This window comes from Podarcis raffonei, chromosome 6, assembly GCF_027172205.1.
Source record: "Podarcis raffonei isolate rPodRaf1 chromosome 6, rPodRaf1.pri, whole genome shotgun sequence".
Classification (NCBI taxonomy): Eukaryota; Metazoa; Chordata; class Lepidosauria; order Squamata; family Lacertidae; genus Podarcis; species Podarcis raffonei.
The window spans coordinates 23,569,397-23,586,561 of NC_070607.1; the positions used below are offsets into that span (position 1 = coordinate 23,569,397).

Here is a 17,165-nt window from a genome sequence, read left to right on the forward strand (position 1 = left end):
CGGTCATTGTTTCAAGCTGAAGTTCCAGGTGGGGGTGGGGGGACTCAGGAGGAGCCAGGCCTGAGCTTGTGACATACTTCCGGAAGCCAGTGTCACTTGGGCCATGTGACATGGAGGAGGAGGGGGCGTGTGAAGGTTCAATGCAAGAGTGTGGCACCCAAAAACCCTGCGTCATTTGGTCCCGTGCTCTCGCACAAGTAAAAAGCAATACATTCCGGGATCCAACCAATCAGAAGCTGGGGTGCCTTCTGTAATTCCGGGGTATCCCGGTCAAATTGGGATGGTTGGTGGGTATGTTCACCCTAATGGTCCATTATCCACCGTGAAGAGGTCAGCTGTATTTTGGTAAATCTATCAGTCTTTCTGTCTTTCTTGCCTTCTTGTTTCCACCTCCTTTACATTCCAATCTACATAGAAGGCAGGAATTTCCCTTTATTTCTGAGAGAGAGGAGGATTTATTAGTTTGAAGGTGGTTGCTCAATGCGTTGGGAAAGAGGAATTTTCACATTTTCCACCAGAAGGGCTGGTGGAGGGTTCAGCTTCAGCCGTTCCATGAAATGGGGCAAAATTCAGAGGGCGGCCAACTTTTTGGCCAGTCTCTATACCTTCGCCATTAAGAGTGGATTCCTCTTCAGACATTAGCAGGTGATTGTGGTTATTCCCAAACTGCAAAACTTTTTTCACCTGCTGATTTGTAGATCAAGCTTGGGTTAATGAGCAGACCAATATGTTGCTTTCCTGGTCAGCTCACCTACAAACTAGGGATGAATATTGGAAATAAGGATACAGAGAGAAAATGCAGAGTAAAGTTAAATGATTCAGATTTCTGCTCTGTCTACCGAGGTGGAAAACGCTCATTTAGTTTTGGTTTCTTTCAGACAGCTTCATTTCCTGGTTCCATTCTGTTTCTGAATTTTGAAGTCACCCCATTGTTTCCACTGGGAGGGCCACCCAAGTCTAGATTAAAGTAATTTTCTTTTAAAGTCCCTTCCTGGAATTAGGAGCAACAACAATAACAAAAATCCCTTTCAATTATTTGGCTATGGCAATCCCTGCTAGGCCACTAGAGGATAGAGAAATAAAATCACAGATTACTTTGGTAAAAGAGTGAAAGAGCTTTAGTTACCAGCCATTCTAAGGTAATTAAAGTCGATCTCTTGTGTTTCTACCCTTTATGAAATCTCTAGTTTATCTCTTTAAAATATAACCTGTGGCCAATTTCTACTGTGTATTAGGGGTATTATGGACTGGGGGTGGGGAGCAGGGGTACTGAGGAATGACAGTTTTGGTGTGGCATTTTTCTATATTTATTCGTTACAATTCTATTCCATCCTTTACATCAGAAACTCAGGTCAGCAAACATAACCTGTTCTTCTGCCCCATTGTGTGGGCTGAGAGATAGTGCTTAACCTAGGTGGTGTTACGGCTAAAATCTGGGTGCGGGGCTACTCTGCCACCCAGCTCATCGGACTAAGTCCGTGGGTCCCTGCGGAAGAAAATGAGCTCAGCCGGACAGGAGCAAACTGCAGAAGATCCAAGTTTATTGCGCAACAGGTTCAAGGCAAGATTGAACAGCGAGAAAGGGGTGACATGAACTTTTGAAACTCCCTCCATGTCCCAGAATACAGTGCAAAACACATCCCAGTTACATCATGAATACATTAAGGAAAGGTTGGGTTACACAGATTACATCATGAATACATTAAGGAGAGGTTGGGTTACACCGGATTAACATATGGAGGAGGGAGGGGGGAATATGCAGAGCTGGAGATATGCGCAGATAAGTGCTTCCTGAGTGCAGGTGACGGGAAGACAATGGTCCATGTATGCATAGTCTGCCACCTGGCATTGCCCGGAGGAAAGGCTTGGCAGAGTGATTTGACAGGATTAGGGTCTTGACACCTTGCTTGAGGGATTATGGAGGACAGGGGAGGTGTGATGGAGTCCTAGAGAAATTGAGCAAATTGGCACGTTGATTTTCTATGAATTTTATAAATTTTAGTCCCTTTTGACATTGACAATTGGAAATAAATTGATATATTGTAGCAAAGAAGAAGGTGAAGAAGACATGCCCCCCCCCTTTCCGTAACAGTGGGTTAGCGGGAACATCTAGAATATTGCCAGGGCACTTTTCAAAATAGTGTGCAACGGTGTTCTCCATTACTGTTATGTATTGAAGTTCTCACCCTGGCTACCAGGAGTATCGTGTATATAGTTTTCACTCAGGTCCACATCAGTTACTTTAGGCGGAAAACCCTGGGTTGTTGTTGCTACAATGTTGACAGCCTATAAAAGTCGGCTGAGCTGTTTGCTGTTCAGTTCTGTTCCAGCTTACAAATAAAGAGCTGCTTTGGAGAAATCGCTGCATCGTCTGCTATGTCTATCCACTATTTAACAATTACTGTCCCTTCAATGTGCATTTCCACAGACCTTTTATTCATTTATTTTAATTCCCTAGTCCTTTGAAAGAAACCGGGGCAGTGATCTACTGATATACAGAAAATATATGCTGCACGTCCGCGTACGAAGGCAGCTTAGTCACTGTACAGCTTCCTATTTTGACTATTTTTATTCATACATAAGTTATATACATAGTGAGGAAGAGGAGCACAGCTATGCAAAGTCAGTAGGTCTGCCCCAAGAGGGGGAAACCGAGCTCTGTGCACACATGTGCTCAGGAAGTGCTTGAGAGGTGCCCCTTTGGCACAAAACGGATTATAACCATTCCAGCGTCACAATGACAAAAAGTGGGGGACAGGGATGACATGGGGATGGTTTCTGTATAAGTAAAAGTAAAAGGTAAAGGACCCCTGGATGGTTAAGTCCAGTGGATTTCAACAATGGGGTGTGGCGCTCGTCTCGCTTTGCAGGCCTAGGGAGCTGGTGTTTGTCCACAGACAGCTTTCTGGGTCATGTGGCCAGCATGACTAAACTGCTTCTGGTGCAACAGGACACCGTAGCAAGTGCCAGAGTGCACGAAAACACTGTTTACCTTCCCGCCGCAGTGGTACCTATTTATCTATTCATGCTGGTATGCTTTCAGATGGCTAGATTGGCAGGAGCTGGGACAAAGAGACAGGAGCTCACCCTGTCACGTGGATTCAAACTGTCGACCTTACAATCTGCAAGCTCAAGAGGCTTGGTGGTGTACAGCACCCCAAAAGATGCAGAGAGAAAACACCCATGAAGCCAGTGTGCTTCATGGCTAAATAGGGATTCGAACCCTGGTCTAATCCAGCCCGCTAGCCTTTGCACCACATTGTGTTGTGGGTGAACATATCAGATGACACAGTGATTCTTCAAACAGCTCTTGTTTATTCACAGGCCAGAACAGAACAGAACTGAAGGGTTCAGCCAGCCTGCTTATATAGAGCTCCACTAGAACGCAACAGTAACCACTTTCTGTAACTATCCAATCACTGAACGTCACTTTCAATCCCTTATTTGCATATGTGGACCTGAGTGAAAACTATCTACAGTATCCCCCTGCTGGCCCAGGGTGAGAACTTCAGTACATAACACATTGGCTCTTTTCTCAAATGCTTCAATGGTGAACAAAGTTTCGGAGCGAAACGGCTTGTCAAATTCCCTTCCAAGTGCATGACACATTGATAGTGCTTAGCAATTATACAGAGCTTCTGTCACGCTCAAATTTGCAATGAACCAGAAAACAAAAGGATCCATCTTGTTTTCATGCTGCCTAAGTTTGCAAAAAAATAACTTTTTTTTCCACATAAGGAAAACTGTCACCCGTGGTGGCCTATCCTGTTTCACGCCTGAGGCAAAACAGGAAGGTGCTGGACACCCTGCCAAACCCCTCACTTACGAGGGCTCCTGCAAGATCTCTCTCGAACCTGGAAGCCACCACAACCACTTCTCCTCACTTCTCCAGTGACAACAGGATGGGTGGTTTGCCTGTAGAGGCGCCTCTTGGATTCTGCCGCCTGAGCCAGTTGCTTCAGTCTGCCTCATGGAGGGGCCGGCGCTGCTATCACCTGCTCATACGAGGGTGGGGAACTAAGCAAGATAATGGACCATGCAGAACTGGCAAAATTAACTGCAAAATTAAGATAATCTAATGATGAGTGTTTTATGAAAGAACGGGTGCCTTTTTTCGTACTAAAAGAAATATAATAGTATGATGAACTCACTGAGCAACAGAAGTAATTAGATTATAGCATTGTGGGTTATGATTTAATAGATAGAAGGGAGAAACAACAACTCCCTGGAAAACAGGATGGGAAGTCGACGAAAATAAGAGAAAAAACATAATTGTATATTGGATTGTATATGTTGAAAATGTTGAAACTTAATAAAATATAATTGGGGAACCAGTAGACGACAAACAAGTGCAAGCAAGGACTCAGCAAGACTCTTGTACCTTGTGGGATATTTTCAAGGGGATATTTATTGAAATTATTCATGGCCACATTCATGGAATGTTTCTGACCTTTGTTTTTAAGCTTCAGTTTTAAAATTGGTTTTTAAAAAATGGTATTTTATATTTTGTCATGTAAGGTGCCTCATCAGGGCTAAGTCCTAAAAGTAATTAAATAAAGGAGTGACGAGGGGAGGAACATAAGGGTGGGGAACCTCAGGGCTAGGGGCCAAATGTGACCCTCCAGACCTCTCTATCTGGCCTTGGAAATCTCTCAAGCCCCACCTCGATTCCTCAGGCCACACACCTCACTGTTCAATCTTTGCACCGTCCTTTGGTGTTTTTGCCTGGCTGCAATGTGCCCTTGAAGTCTTGCATGACCGGATGGATGAGAGAAGTCGGCGCAGAAGCTAGGCAAATGTAACAAAAGTAAAGTTTGGTGCTCTGCCTCTGGCCCTGCCCAGCTCTGAAATGTGGCCCCTGGGAGGTTGCTCAGAAAGGACTGTGGCCCTCAGCCTGACAAAGATTGCCCACCCCTTTGCTAATGAGTACAGATCAGGCCCTCAGCCTGACAGATCAAGGGACCGTGAGCCAGTAAAGCAAATAAAAACGGGAACCTTAATATAGGAATTGTTACAACAGCCCTGTAAGGTTGGCCAGTGTTCTCATTCCCTCTTTGGGGGTTTGGGGGGGTACTAGAACCAAGCGAGAAAGAAAGAGGCTCACTTAAAGTCCTGTATATGTTGTCACTTGAAGTCATTTAGGGTCATTTAACCCTTTTTTTCACCATTTCCCCTCCTGTAGAAGAAGCCCTAAAATTCCTTCCTGTAGGCAGATGAAGATGATGGATTTTTCGGAACTGGCCAACCTGACTGGAAGAGTCCGCGATCAGAAAGAGGAGGAGTATGAGGAAGAATGGATGAAATTTAAAGACTATTTAGCTAACTATATTAAGATAACTTAATTGGGAAAGCTTGCAAATAATAGATAGGCTAAGGATTCAAATATGTAAGGATAAGATTTAAGATGTTTAAAGTTAAATTAGAAAGAATGAAAGATGTTAAGTGATCAAGTTAACTTTTTGAGAAAATCGATTTTGGAGAACTGTTAAAATGATATATAATGAAATTCAACCAAGGGGATTTGAGGAAATCACTTAATAATGTTACCAAGATTTAAACAGGATGTATGTATGTCTGTTTGTTTGTTTTGAAATTTTGAAAGTTAATAAAAAAATTGGAAAAAATAAATAAAATTCCTTCCTGTTAGATTTTCATTTTTCTCCCGCACTTAAATTTATTTTCTCTTCCTTTCTCTCTCTCCCCCCCCCCACTCCCTTTTTGACAGAGAGCCTTTTGCTTTTCTTTCATGCTGTTGTCAGGGTTTTTTTTGTGAGAAACGAAATATAGCTCAGGAAGCAGTAGAGGGAGAAAAGCCCAAGGGAGCGACTCCAAATCCACTCCTCGCTGAGGGGGGTTTCACTTTTCACTCTTGCTTTATGGGGTTTCCCGGCATGGAAATTCCAACTTTGTCTTGCCCACCTCACCCCTTCCCCACAGCCGCCCCTCCTTCACTGTATATAAAAAAGGAAAGAGATGGAGTTTCCTCACACTGCTTTCCCTCTCGGAGTAAATACTTTCAAAAGCCTTGGCTTTCACTTCAGAAGGAGCAGCATCAAGGTTTTGAGACTGGTTTCCTTTTCCCTCTCGAAATCGGTTCAAGACGAAAGGCAGCCAAATGTCAAGAGGAACTTTGTCAGCGTTGACGGCGCTTTTACTTACGGCTGTCCTAACTTGTGAGTTGTGTGTTTTGCTTTGGTATTTTTCAGGAGGTGGGAATTCTGTGCTTTTAGATATATACTAACACTGCTATCTGTAGACTTTCGGCTTTGCCTACCCACCCTGCCCTTCACTTCAGAAAATAAAGATACAGTTGTAGTTTGTTTAATGTGAGGCGTGTTTTTAAAAATTGCATGCTCAGTCTAGTAGTATGAGACATTTAAACTGTTACCTTATACATGAATGGTTTCAAGAAAATAGCATCACTTGTGCAAGGAAGAAATTTCAATGATATATCTAAATTATTTAGGTGCAGAAGAGGCCCCTTAATAAGGGGGTAGTCCTAATCCTTATTTGAGAGTAAAACCTGCAGTGGAACTTACTTCTGAGTAGGGATAGATCAGTCCATTTTGGTTATCCCTATTTATCATTTTTCCAGTTATCCACATTTTGCATTTTAGTGTGAATTTCTGTTTTAACTAACATATGCATTGTTGCAAGCAATTAAGTTCTTTTCACCGATATATTAATTATTATGCACACTTTCCCACAAAATATACAATTTTTTGTTCGGTGAACTGTATTGCAAAATTCAAGTAAGTGTGAATTTTGAAGGAGAGCTGCATGCATTTTTGTTTTGGAAAGCGTGAATTTGCTTCAGCTTTAAATGTGAACGGAACAAAATTTCTCCTCCATCCCTGCTCCTGAGAATTAGTGACTTCATGCATAAGATTGTGCTGACAGTCTGATCCTGCCTGTGTTTACTCATAAATAGCATAAATTCTTTCCCCTGAATTCAGTAAAACTTACTTGAAGTAGGTAGCCATGTCTGTTAAAAATGCCTACTCAGAGGTAAGTCCTAGTGAATTGAATTAAGAATGTCTACTCAGAAGTAAGTCCTATTGAAAGTGGGGTTAGGATTGCAGCCTAAATCTTGCTGAGTTCAATGGGACATATTCCCAGCCCAGTAATTTTACATTGGAATTCCTGCCCAAGTACTTATGTACAGATCATGCAATTTTAGAAATGCTGTTACAGTTGTATGCAAAATCAATTTGTGTATTAAACAGGTCAAGTGAAATGAATTAAACAAGGCCTTTGGGGCAATAATTCACCTGCTGTCGGCTGTTCAAAGCAGTTGGTGACAGGTGGATCTTAGGTTGCCAGCAAGCATAAACTTGTATAGGTTTATAAACTGTCACAACTGTAGATTTAACCCCAGACATCTGAAACTCAGTACAGCATTTGCTTAGACAGTTGTGTGTCCTTGCTTGGCAGAATGTGCCATTGAATTCAATGGGGTCTGGACTGGAGCTGACTTGTTGAGAATAGACAATCTGATGGATTTAGACATTGCCTATATGGTGGGGAATGCCATTAGCGGAAAATATAAAGCCTAACTGAATTAAAGAGATTGACCCTGTTTCTTTCCCTCTTCTTTCAGCTAAAGCTTTTGAGGTGGAGGACATTGTGCCCGGCCACCAAGTTGCCGCACAGATCGGTGAAGACCTGGAGCTATGGTGCAACACAACTGGCTGTGATCGCCCCACTTTTTTCTGGAGGACTCAGCTTGACTTCCCGTTAGGTGCAAATGTGAGCCAACAGGGAAGCAACTCAGTCTTAACGATGAAGGTTGGCTTTGAAAACGAGCACGAATATCTCTGCAACACTAGATGCGGGGAGGTCAGGAAACAACGGAGGGTGCAAATTGACATTTACTGTAAGTAGTATTCCTGCACAACCCTCTGAAACAATCACATTTCAACCTACTAATAACTATAACCCTTGGCACCGGTTTGTTTTCTCTGTTTTAGTTGCACCTTGCTTTTCCCACGGTCTAGATCCAGGATTTTACATGTTCATTGCTCCATGTGCATCTCATTTGATCTGTGCTGGTTTCTGGATTTGTTTGTTTTGCTCAAGACAACCCAGATTACAGAAAGAGCTTGCACACCAGTTTATACAGTGTGAATAAATTGAGTAGCATTCTCCTGGGGTGAGGGGCCTGCACCCCCTCCTCAAAAAAGTTCAGTTAAGCAATTTTGGACCCACTGCTGTATATGAAGTCGCTCTTAGAGGCATGAAGTGTCTTTTATTAGTTTTGGCTGATCTACGACCTGCAGCCGTATCTGGACACAAAGAGCCTTGCTACCATTATAGCTCAGCTGGTTAGAGTGTGATGCTGATAACGGCAAGGTTGCAGGATCAAACCCCATATGGGACAGCTGCATGTTCCTGCATTGCAGGGGGTTGGACTAGATGATGCTCAGGATCCCTTCTACAGTTCTATGATCCTTGCTCTAATAACCTCCCACTTCCAACACTGCAATGATTTATATGTGAGGTTGCCCATTAGATGGCCCTGAGTTCTAGTATTGTGTGAGAGGAAGAAAAAGCTTCCCATTACCTGCTTTCTCTGCAGCGTGCATTAACATACTGAATAGGCTGTGCTGAACAAAATCTCCATGGAAATCCACCTGCTTAAGCCTCATTGAAGGGAGCAGGAGGTGAACAGAGCACAGTCAAGCTCTTGAAGAGTTGCCAGTTGAATATTGTCAGTGAGGGGGGACGATTCCCCAGTACAATGGTACCTTGGTACTCGAATGGCTTGGTTCCCGAATGTCGAAAACCCAAGAAGTAAGTGTTCCGGTTTGCGAACTTTTTCGGAAGCCAAACGTGCTGCAGCCAATCGGAAGCCAAGCCTTGGTTTTCGAATGGTTTCAGGTGTCGAACAGACTCCTGGAACGGATTAAGTTCAAGAACCAAGGTCCCACTGTACAGATGGAGCCATTATAATTTAAAACACATGGTAGAAATTTTCCGTGTTGCTTTCTAAATACACGGAAGCAAGTGGGTCCTTCATATTTAGATGCAGCTGAATGAGTACTTGTTCAACAAACATGCAGAATTTGGAAAGTTCTTTCTGTCAGGGAAGAATTTGCATATGAAAACCTGCTGCTTCAGTTTTCCTTCAGCCGTGATAGGTCTTAACTTGAGAAGCAGATCAAAACACCAGAAACCTGAATCTAGGGTGTGTGCACAACATGCAGACATTCCACTTTGAGCCTCTCTTGAGTAACCTTTTCTCCTTCTGTGTCCTATTTCTAGCATTCCCCAGTGATCCTGTTATAGAGATCAGCCAGCCGCTGATTCTGGGGGAACCAGCCACTATCACCTGCCGTGTTCCTAAAGTGTATCCCGCTGACCGGCTGGAGATCTACTTGGAGATCGAAGGGGAGTTTCTTCGGATGACAGAGTTTTCCCGAGAACCCCTTATCAAATCTGTCGAGACGAAAAGTGCGAGCATTACGTTTACTCCCAGTGAAGAAGATAATGGGAAAGAAATCACATGCAGAGCCGAACTGCCAATTGATGAGATGGAGTTTGAGCCCAAGGCGAGGAAAACAACACAAATACTGCATGTTAACTGTAAGTAAATTGAGACAATTGGTATTCAGGGATACATTATATGTACAGGAGAGAATCAAGACCTAGGGTGCAGCACTGATTAATTATCCCATTATCATCATCACCATCATCAGTGTGGATGTGACTTAGTTTTCATTTTTACACACTGTAAAGGTAAAGGTACCCCTGACCATTAGGTCCAGTCACAGATGACTCTGGGGTTGCACACTCATCTCGCTCTATAGACTGAGGGAGCCGGCGTTTGTCTGCAGACAGCTTCCGGGTTATGTGGCCAGCATGACTAAGCCACTTCTGGCGAACCAGAGCAGAGCATGGAAACGCCGTTTACCTTCCCGCCAGAGTGGTACCTATTTATCTACTTGCACTTTGACGTGCTTTCGAACTGCTAGGTGGGCAGGAGCAGGGACCGAGCAACGGGAGCTCACCCCATTGCGGGGATTCAAACAACCAACCTTCTGATCGGCAAGCCCTAGGGTTACAAACACTTTGGGTTACAGACTCCGCTAACCCAGAAGTAGTTAAGAATTTTACCTCAGGATGAGAACAGAAATCGTGTGTCAGCAGCAGTGCAACAGCGGGAGGCCCCATTAGCTAAAGTGGTACCTCAGGTTAAGAATGGTTTCAGGTTAAGAACGGACCTCCAGAACGAATGAAGTTCGTAAGCAGAGGTATGACTGTAATGATCGCTCCCCGCTTAAAACGGGGGGCGCCCTTTGCGTGGACGCGTGCAGCCCCTAGATCTGGAGCGGCTCCAACAGCATAGGCTTGGTTTGCCTTCCCTCAGGTGGGATACCTGGAGGTCTCCGCCTACCTCAGTCAGTCGTCCAATCCCACCTGGGGGAAGCGTTGCCAAGGAGACCAGGCCAGGTAGGGGAGGGATTACCTGCCCACACAATAGAGGGCGGATCTTACTGTAATAATAAATCTATCCCATTTTGGCTCTTGATTTGGCCATTGTTTAATGTAAACCACTTGCTGGTTTTTACTAGAATTAAGCGATGAGTACATCTTGATAAGTAAAGAAAATAAATAAACCATATGGAAGCAATAATACATACATATCAATTTCTTTTGAGAGACACTAATGCTTGTGACATACGAAGTAAATCTTTTGGCACTGGCTGCAAAAGGAAAATTAAAACTGGAAAGAGTTAGATGATATTGCTATGATCTATTTTGGAGATGCAGATGTTTAATCTGATTTTTCTTTCCTTTATATTATTGGTGTTGGTTGTATTGTTGCTATGTTTGTATTTTGTACACTGTAATGTAATGGTCAGAGCTTTTGGCTAGCACAATAAACTTACTGAACTGAATGAAAACATTTAATATACACTAATGACAGGTTTGCAATGTGGTTGTTTCTCCTCTTGTAGATGCCCCCAGACTTCCAGACTTCTCCATCCTTCCTGCTGGGTCAGTTAAGGAAGGAGAAAGTGTTACTTTGCAGTGCCTTGCAAAGGGCAACCCTGCTGCCAAGGTCACCATAAGGAGGAAATCAGCCAATGAAAAAGTGGTCCTTGATAGCAAGGATGGAGTCGTCCACATCCCTAGAGTGACTCCTGATGATGCAGGAGACTACGAGTGTGAAGCAGAGAATGAGTTTGGGGAAGTCAAAAGGGCAGAAACACTAAGTGTGGAATGTAAGTTTGAATAAATAAGCAATACTTAGCATCTATTTTATTTATTTGTAATTTACTCAATGAATTTATATGCTGCCTTTCTGCTCAGGCACCCAAACTGAGTTTTAGAGCTCTCCAGTTTTGCGATTGACTCTCTGGCAGATAAAAATAAAAACACAAACGAACACAAACAGCCCTCTCCCCAAGTCCTCTCTTCCTTCTTACAGGGCAGATGGTGTCTGTTGGCCCTGGAAGAGGGTGGATTTTGTATCTGCCTGCCCCGCTCTCTGCCTTCTCACAGGGCAGAACGGTGTCGGTATTACATTTCTGAGTGCCCTTGCCCTGTAAGACAAGTCAAGACTGACCAAGCGCCCCTCTTCTTGCCTTCAGATGTGTTGGATAGCACTGATGTTAGCATAAGCTGCTTCGTGAAAGCTTTTGCTTTGAAGAGTGTGGTATAAATAACTGAAATAGATAAATGAAAAAACAAATCTCCATATTCCAGCTGTGGGGCTAAGGTTGTGAGGTTTGTCTTAAGACCAGCCAGGGTATCTGCAGAACACATCTCATATCTTTAGTCAAGGCTTGGATAAATTGCATTCCTTTGGCATTTTGTTTTCTAGATGGACCAAGGAATACAAGGATTGTCTCTGTGCCTTCTAGCACAGTGAAGGAAGGGGACAACGTAACTCTGACTTGTTCCACCTATGGGAGTCCCACCCCAAAGGTTTTCTGGAAAAAGCAGCTTTTGAACGGAGGCTCTCTGCTCATTTTGGAAGGTGCTACTTTAACCATAAAAGCCGTACAGGCAGAAGCTATGGGACTTTATGAGTGTGAAGCAGTTAACGTGGCTGGGAAAGAAAGCAGAACTGTGGAAATAATTGTTAAAGGTAAATAAAGGTTTACAGCGAAACAAGTTCAGCTTTGATTTCTAGGGCCGGATTGTGTGCTCTTCACTTTTGGTTAAGGGCAGAGATGAAATTAACTTGCCTGCTAAATCCTTCTCTTCAGTTTTTAGTGCTGGAATACTCCCCAGCTCTGAATGCTCAAATGTTTGCCAAATATTTGAAAAGTTGAGATATGTATGTGATTCTTGATTTGGCAGTATTTGCACAGTGTAACTCAACCTTTTTATCTGGATTGATTATGAATGCCACTAAATATATCCCCCTTTTTCTCCAGTCTTGTCACCCTCTACTCCAGAAATGTCACATTCTACTCCAGAATTGTCACCAACTGCTTCAGAATTGTCACCCTCCACTCCAGAATTGTCACCCTCCACTCCAGCATTAACAGATCAAACTGAAACTGTTACTGAGGTGGAAGATTTCGCCATTAAGAGCACAACCTATAATACTCAACATCAAGTGACTGACAGCAAAGGGAACGATCCGGAAAAGGAAACTTCCCTCACCACAAACGGAAGAATCTTTACAACGTATACAACATCCAGAAACAATACAATCACATACGCAGTGAAAGTTGATGATGTTGGAAACAGTACAGAAGAGGACAAAATAGTCAAAGGTAAGTAATTCACTGCCCCTCCCCAACTATTGTGTCGTCACACCAGAGATGTGGCAATCATGGGAGTTGTAGTCAATCAATACCTGAGTTAGCCAGAGAGCTAACTACAGTCATACCTCGGGTTGAAGTAGCTTCTAGATGAATATTTTCGGGTTGCGCTCCACGGTGACCAAGAAGTAACGGAGCGCGTTACTTCTGGGTTTCGCTGCTCGCACATGCGCAGACGCTCAAAATGACATCACACGCATGCGCGGAAGCGGCAAAATGCAACCCGTGCATGCGCAGTTGCGTGTTACGTTCCCTTCAGGATGCGAACGGGGCTCCAGAACGGATCCCGTTCGCATCCAGAAGTACCACTGTACTTAGTTGCAGTATAAGCTCTAGGCGGTTTACAAGAAATATTAGGATCCTCAATAAAAATAGATTTAAAAGCAATTTAAAACATTTAAAGTTAATTAAAGCTAATAGTAAAAATAAAAATGAAGCACGATACCCAAACAACATCCAGGTGTCGGGATGTGCTTGTCTGAACAAAAAATGTTTTGAAGACATGCCAAAAAGAGTACAGCAAAATTGACAAAGAGGTTAAACCACGGAAAATAATTTAATGGAGGAAAAACAGAAATACCATGTTTTCAGCAACAGTTTGGGTTTTTTATTATGTCTCTTTACTCAAAAAGATCTAGCAGTGGAAGAAACTGTCCATTTTGGTTCTCTCCGTTTCTCCAGTTTTCAGTCTTAAATTCAGTTCTCCACATTTTGCAGCAATCTGTGTATTTGTGTGTTTTAAAATAAATCCACACGAAAATTCATCACCATTTTAGCATGAATTTCTCCTAACAAACACGTTTTTGATTGCACTTTTAATGTGCACATTTTTGCAAGCAATTTGCATTTTTGTATGTTATTTTTACTAATACCTTCATTTCTATGCACACTTTTGACCTAGCCTATCCATTTTTGTCAATATTATTTACGTCACAATATTCGGATAGGTGTGGATTTTGAAGGAGTCATATTGAACATATTGTTTCAGAAAGTGTGAATTTTGTGGATTTGACTTATAAAGGTGTACCAAATTGAATTTTTCCTCCATCCCTAACAACGACGCAAACAAGTGAGTTGGAGGAGGGAGCAAGAGTGATGTTAAATTCAGAAGGGAAGGGAATTATTTTGTTAGGACAGAGCTAACCAACATGGAACACTTTGTGTGATGTTGGACTACAACTCAAATCAGCCAAAGCAAGCATGACTAAAGGTCAGGGATGATGGGAGTTGTAGTCCAACATCATCTGTAGGGCAGTACATTAGCTACTCTGTGTGAAGATGTATTGTCTTTAAGGTAGCACTATTGATGTAGTAACTCAACTTCACTCAACTTCTTTATCTTCCCCCTGATTTCTGCAGAGAGAATAGAAGAGCCAGATTACTTGACTCCTGTGATCATTGCTGTTTCTTCGTTAGCAACGGCGGCTGGACCCATGGCAGCCCTATTGATTTACATTTTTCGAAAGGCAAAAATCAACAGATCCTACAGCCTGGTGAACTCCCTGAAACCAAAAGTATAAACAGAGCAAGAGCAACCACATGTTTTCTGCAAGATTAACAGGCGGATAATGTCGTGCATTGCTTTGATGAACTTCCTCATCATAACTCAATGTGATAAACCAAAAATACGCACTTTCGTGAGAATCACCGTGGTGTAGTTGTTAAGTGTGTTGGGCTAGGACTGGGGAGACCCAGGTTTGTCCCTATGCAGCCGTTAATCTTGCTGGGCTTCCTGGGGTCAGTCACTCTCTCAAGCTAACCTACCTCACAGGGTTGTTGTAGTGAGAAAATGGGGATAGGGCTATGGGTGCTGTCCTGAGATTCTTAGTGGAAGGACAAGGTATCTGAAGAAGTGTGTGTGCACATGAAAGCTTATACCAAGAACAAACTTAGTTGGTCTCTAAGGTGCCACTGGACAATTATTATTATTTTTTAATATATTTCGACTGTGTCAGACCAACATGGCCACCTACCTGAAGGTTTTAAAATGTGATATATACAGCTTCACATCTTTTGGTAGCTAAGTTAAGGGATCTGTGGGCAATGGCAGACTGTGGGGTTTCAAATTTCAGCACCATAATTTCATTCTACATCATAGTTGTGGTGCCCTCAAAGCTCTGCACCCAGTGGAACTGAACCACTCAGGCACCCCTAAATCCACCTCTGTCTGCGGGGCAGATGTTACCTATTAATAAAAGGTCAATCGCTTGCTTTCGAACTGCCTTCACAGAAGGAAATCCTGGAAGCATTAGACCATCCTTAGAAATAGCGTATATTTTATAAAGTCACAGATCTGAGGGGGAAATCCCCAAACTTGCCATGGCCCTATTAGTTCTGTGCCAAAGCATTTCCTTCCACATATAGCGGAATAATTGCCGGATGGTTCAGAAAGCAAGATTGGTGAGTTTGTATTATTACAGAGTGTGGGGTTCCCCGCCCCTCTAATCCAATTGAAGTTAGGGATTTTAGAGACCCACTGATTTCAGTGGAGGTTATTTTAAAAGACACGCTTAATCTTTTCATTGAAATAAACTGTACTTCTTACAGTTGGGCAGATCCACACCACACATTTGAACTAACGTGACATCGTGTCTGTATACATACCCAATCCTTTCCGTCATTTTCAGCAATGCAATCTGGTAGTTTCACGAACCTACAGCAGTGTAAAGTTCTATGAGAAAGACTAGGTGGAACTCTTAACATGTTCCTCAGCACCCATGCCAGGAATCTGGGGAGGGGGGAGCTGCAACAGTTAAGCTTGTTTAAAACTGTCACAACATGGTAGTGTGTAGACCATGTTCTGTGACGTCATTCTCTATGACTGAATAAAACTAAGGCTGCGATCCTATGCACGCTTCATAGGGCATATTTATCTGAATAAATATGCTTATGATCACATGGCAGAACGTCCTCCACTCATATTAAGTGGAGTTCAAAACATTTGTTGTCTCCCTAAATTCTAACTACAAAACAACAAAACTGACTTTTAATGTCTACTTTGAAGGACGCTCTCAACTGTAATTTTACAAAAATTAGCTTGTACAATAGCACTCATGAAATTCATTCCCAGTGGAGTGATGATATGTCCTTCTGAAAAGATTTTTGACACCCTCACCTGCAATTTCATGTTCTTGGTACTTTTACGTCTTGCACAGTATTATTTAAATCTGTTTGTAGCAACAAAGTTTTTTTATCCTGTGAATAGAATATTCGTGTTTACATTACCTCCGCTCCCATTTGTAAAATGTTGTTCTGCTAAACAGCAACGTAGCCGAAGTTCTGTAGCTAGTTTATGTGTTATTATTACCTTTGTAAATAAATGTCCTTTTCCTTGCTTTGTAAGGGTTGCTGTTTTCTTTTGGCCCTTGCGAGATTTCGTAGAATTGTTTAGTTGTTTGCTGTAAACCGGGGACAGGGAACCTGTAGCCTTCCAGATATTGTTGGACTCCAATTCCCATCAGCCCCAGCAAGCATGGCCAATGTCTAGGGAGGATGGAAGTTGTAGTTCAGTAACATCTGTGGAGCCCAAGGTACCCCAGCTCTGCTGTAAACCTTGGTTTGCTTAACTACACCTGACTTCAGCACTGCAGCTCTCTCAATCAATGGAAATTAGCTAGTAGGACTAGGAACTAATGGATGTTGATGTTGCCCCACAACACACAACTAAAGTAGATGTCTTTCTACTTTAGCAGTGGCAGTTGTGCTAATGTAATTGACAGTGTGAACCTAGGGTGTGAAGGACGGACTATCTGAAAAGAACATCGGAGGGTGGTGGATGAGAAATTTAACAGCAGGCCTTTCAGACCCCCAACATGTAACCAATAGTCACCAGGGCGTCTGCAGGATTTTTTCCAGGTTGAGGGCAAAATACATACCGTACATACAAAACTAGTGTTTGAGAACAGACTACCATTTCTGGTAGAGTCCAAGCTAGGTAGACCTGGCCTCTGAGAAACTTCTATACCATCTCTACTCCTCTGTTGTTTCATGATAAGTAGACCTGACGTGTGTGATTGTATCTTGCCAATGAAATTCTTAATCTCACTTCTGGCTCCCATCAACCCGCTCTGGCCCTTGATTAGTTGCACCACTGATGCAATCAACTTTAACTTGCATTTCCCCAAATGGCAAGAGTAGCAGGAGAAGGGATTGCTACACTGCTAAGTGGTCATAAACTCTGCATCCCACCCCACCCCCAGTAAAATGGATGTAACAATATTGGGCTTCTTTGCAGAGCTGCCATAACCCACACTCTCTCGATAAACCCCCATACCTGCTTATATCCCACTTTTTCTTCCCAAGGAAATAACCAACTTGATGTCCCCATTTTCACTTTTATTTTTACAATGATGAGAGCTCTTTCTCTCTGCCTGGGATGATCCT

General features: G+C 42.8%; 1 protein-coding gene across 1 annotated transcript; it reads left to right on the plus strand.

The window, feature by feature from the left end:
* The first annotated feature begins 5,820 nt into the window (after positions 1 to 5,820).
* Positions 5,821 to 16,124, plus strand: VCAM1 (vascular cell adhesion molecule 1). Its single transcript, XM_053391619.1, has 7 exons — positions 5,821 to 6,173; positions 7,601 to 7,876; positions 9,265 to 9,585; positions 10,962 to 11,228; positions 11,831 to 12,097; positions 12,390 to 12,734; positions 14,142 to 16,124. Exons 1-7 carry the CDS (start codon positions 6,116 to 6,118, stop codon positions 14,300 to 14,302), a joined length of 1,695 nt encoding a protein of 564 aa, XP_053247594.1. The 5' UTR covers positions 5,821 to 6,115; the 3' UTR covers positions 14,303 to 16,124.
* The last annotated feature ends 1,041 nt before the right edge of the window (positions 16,125 to 17,165 follow it).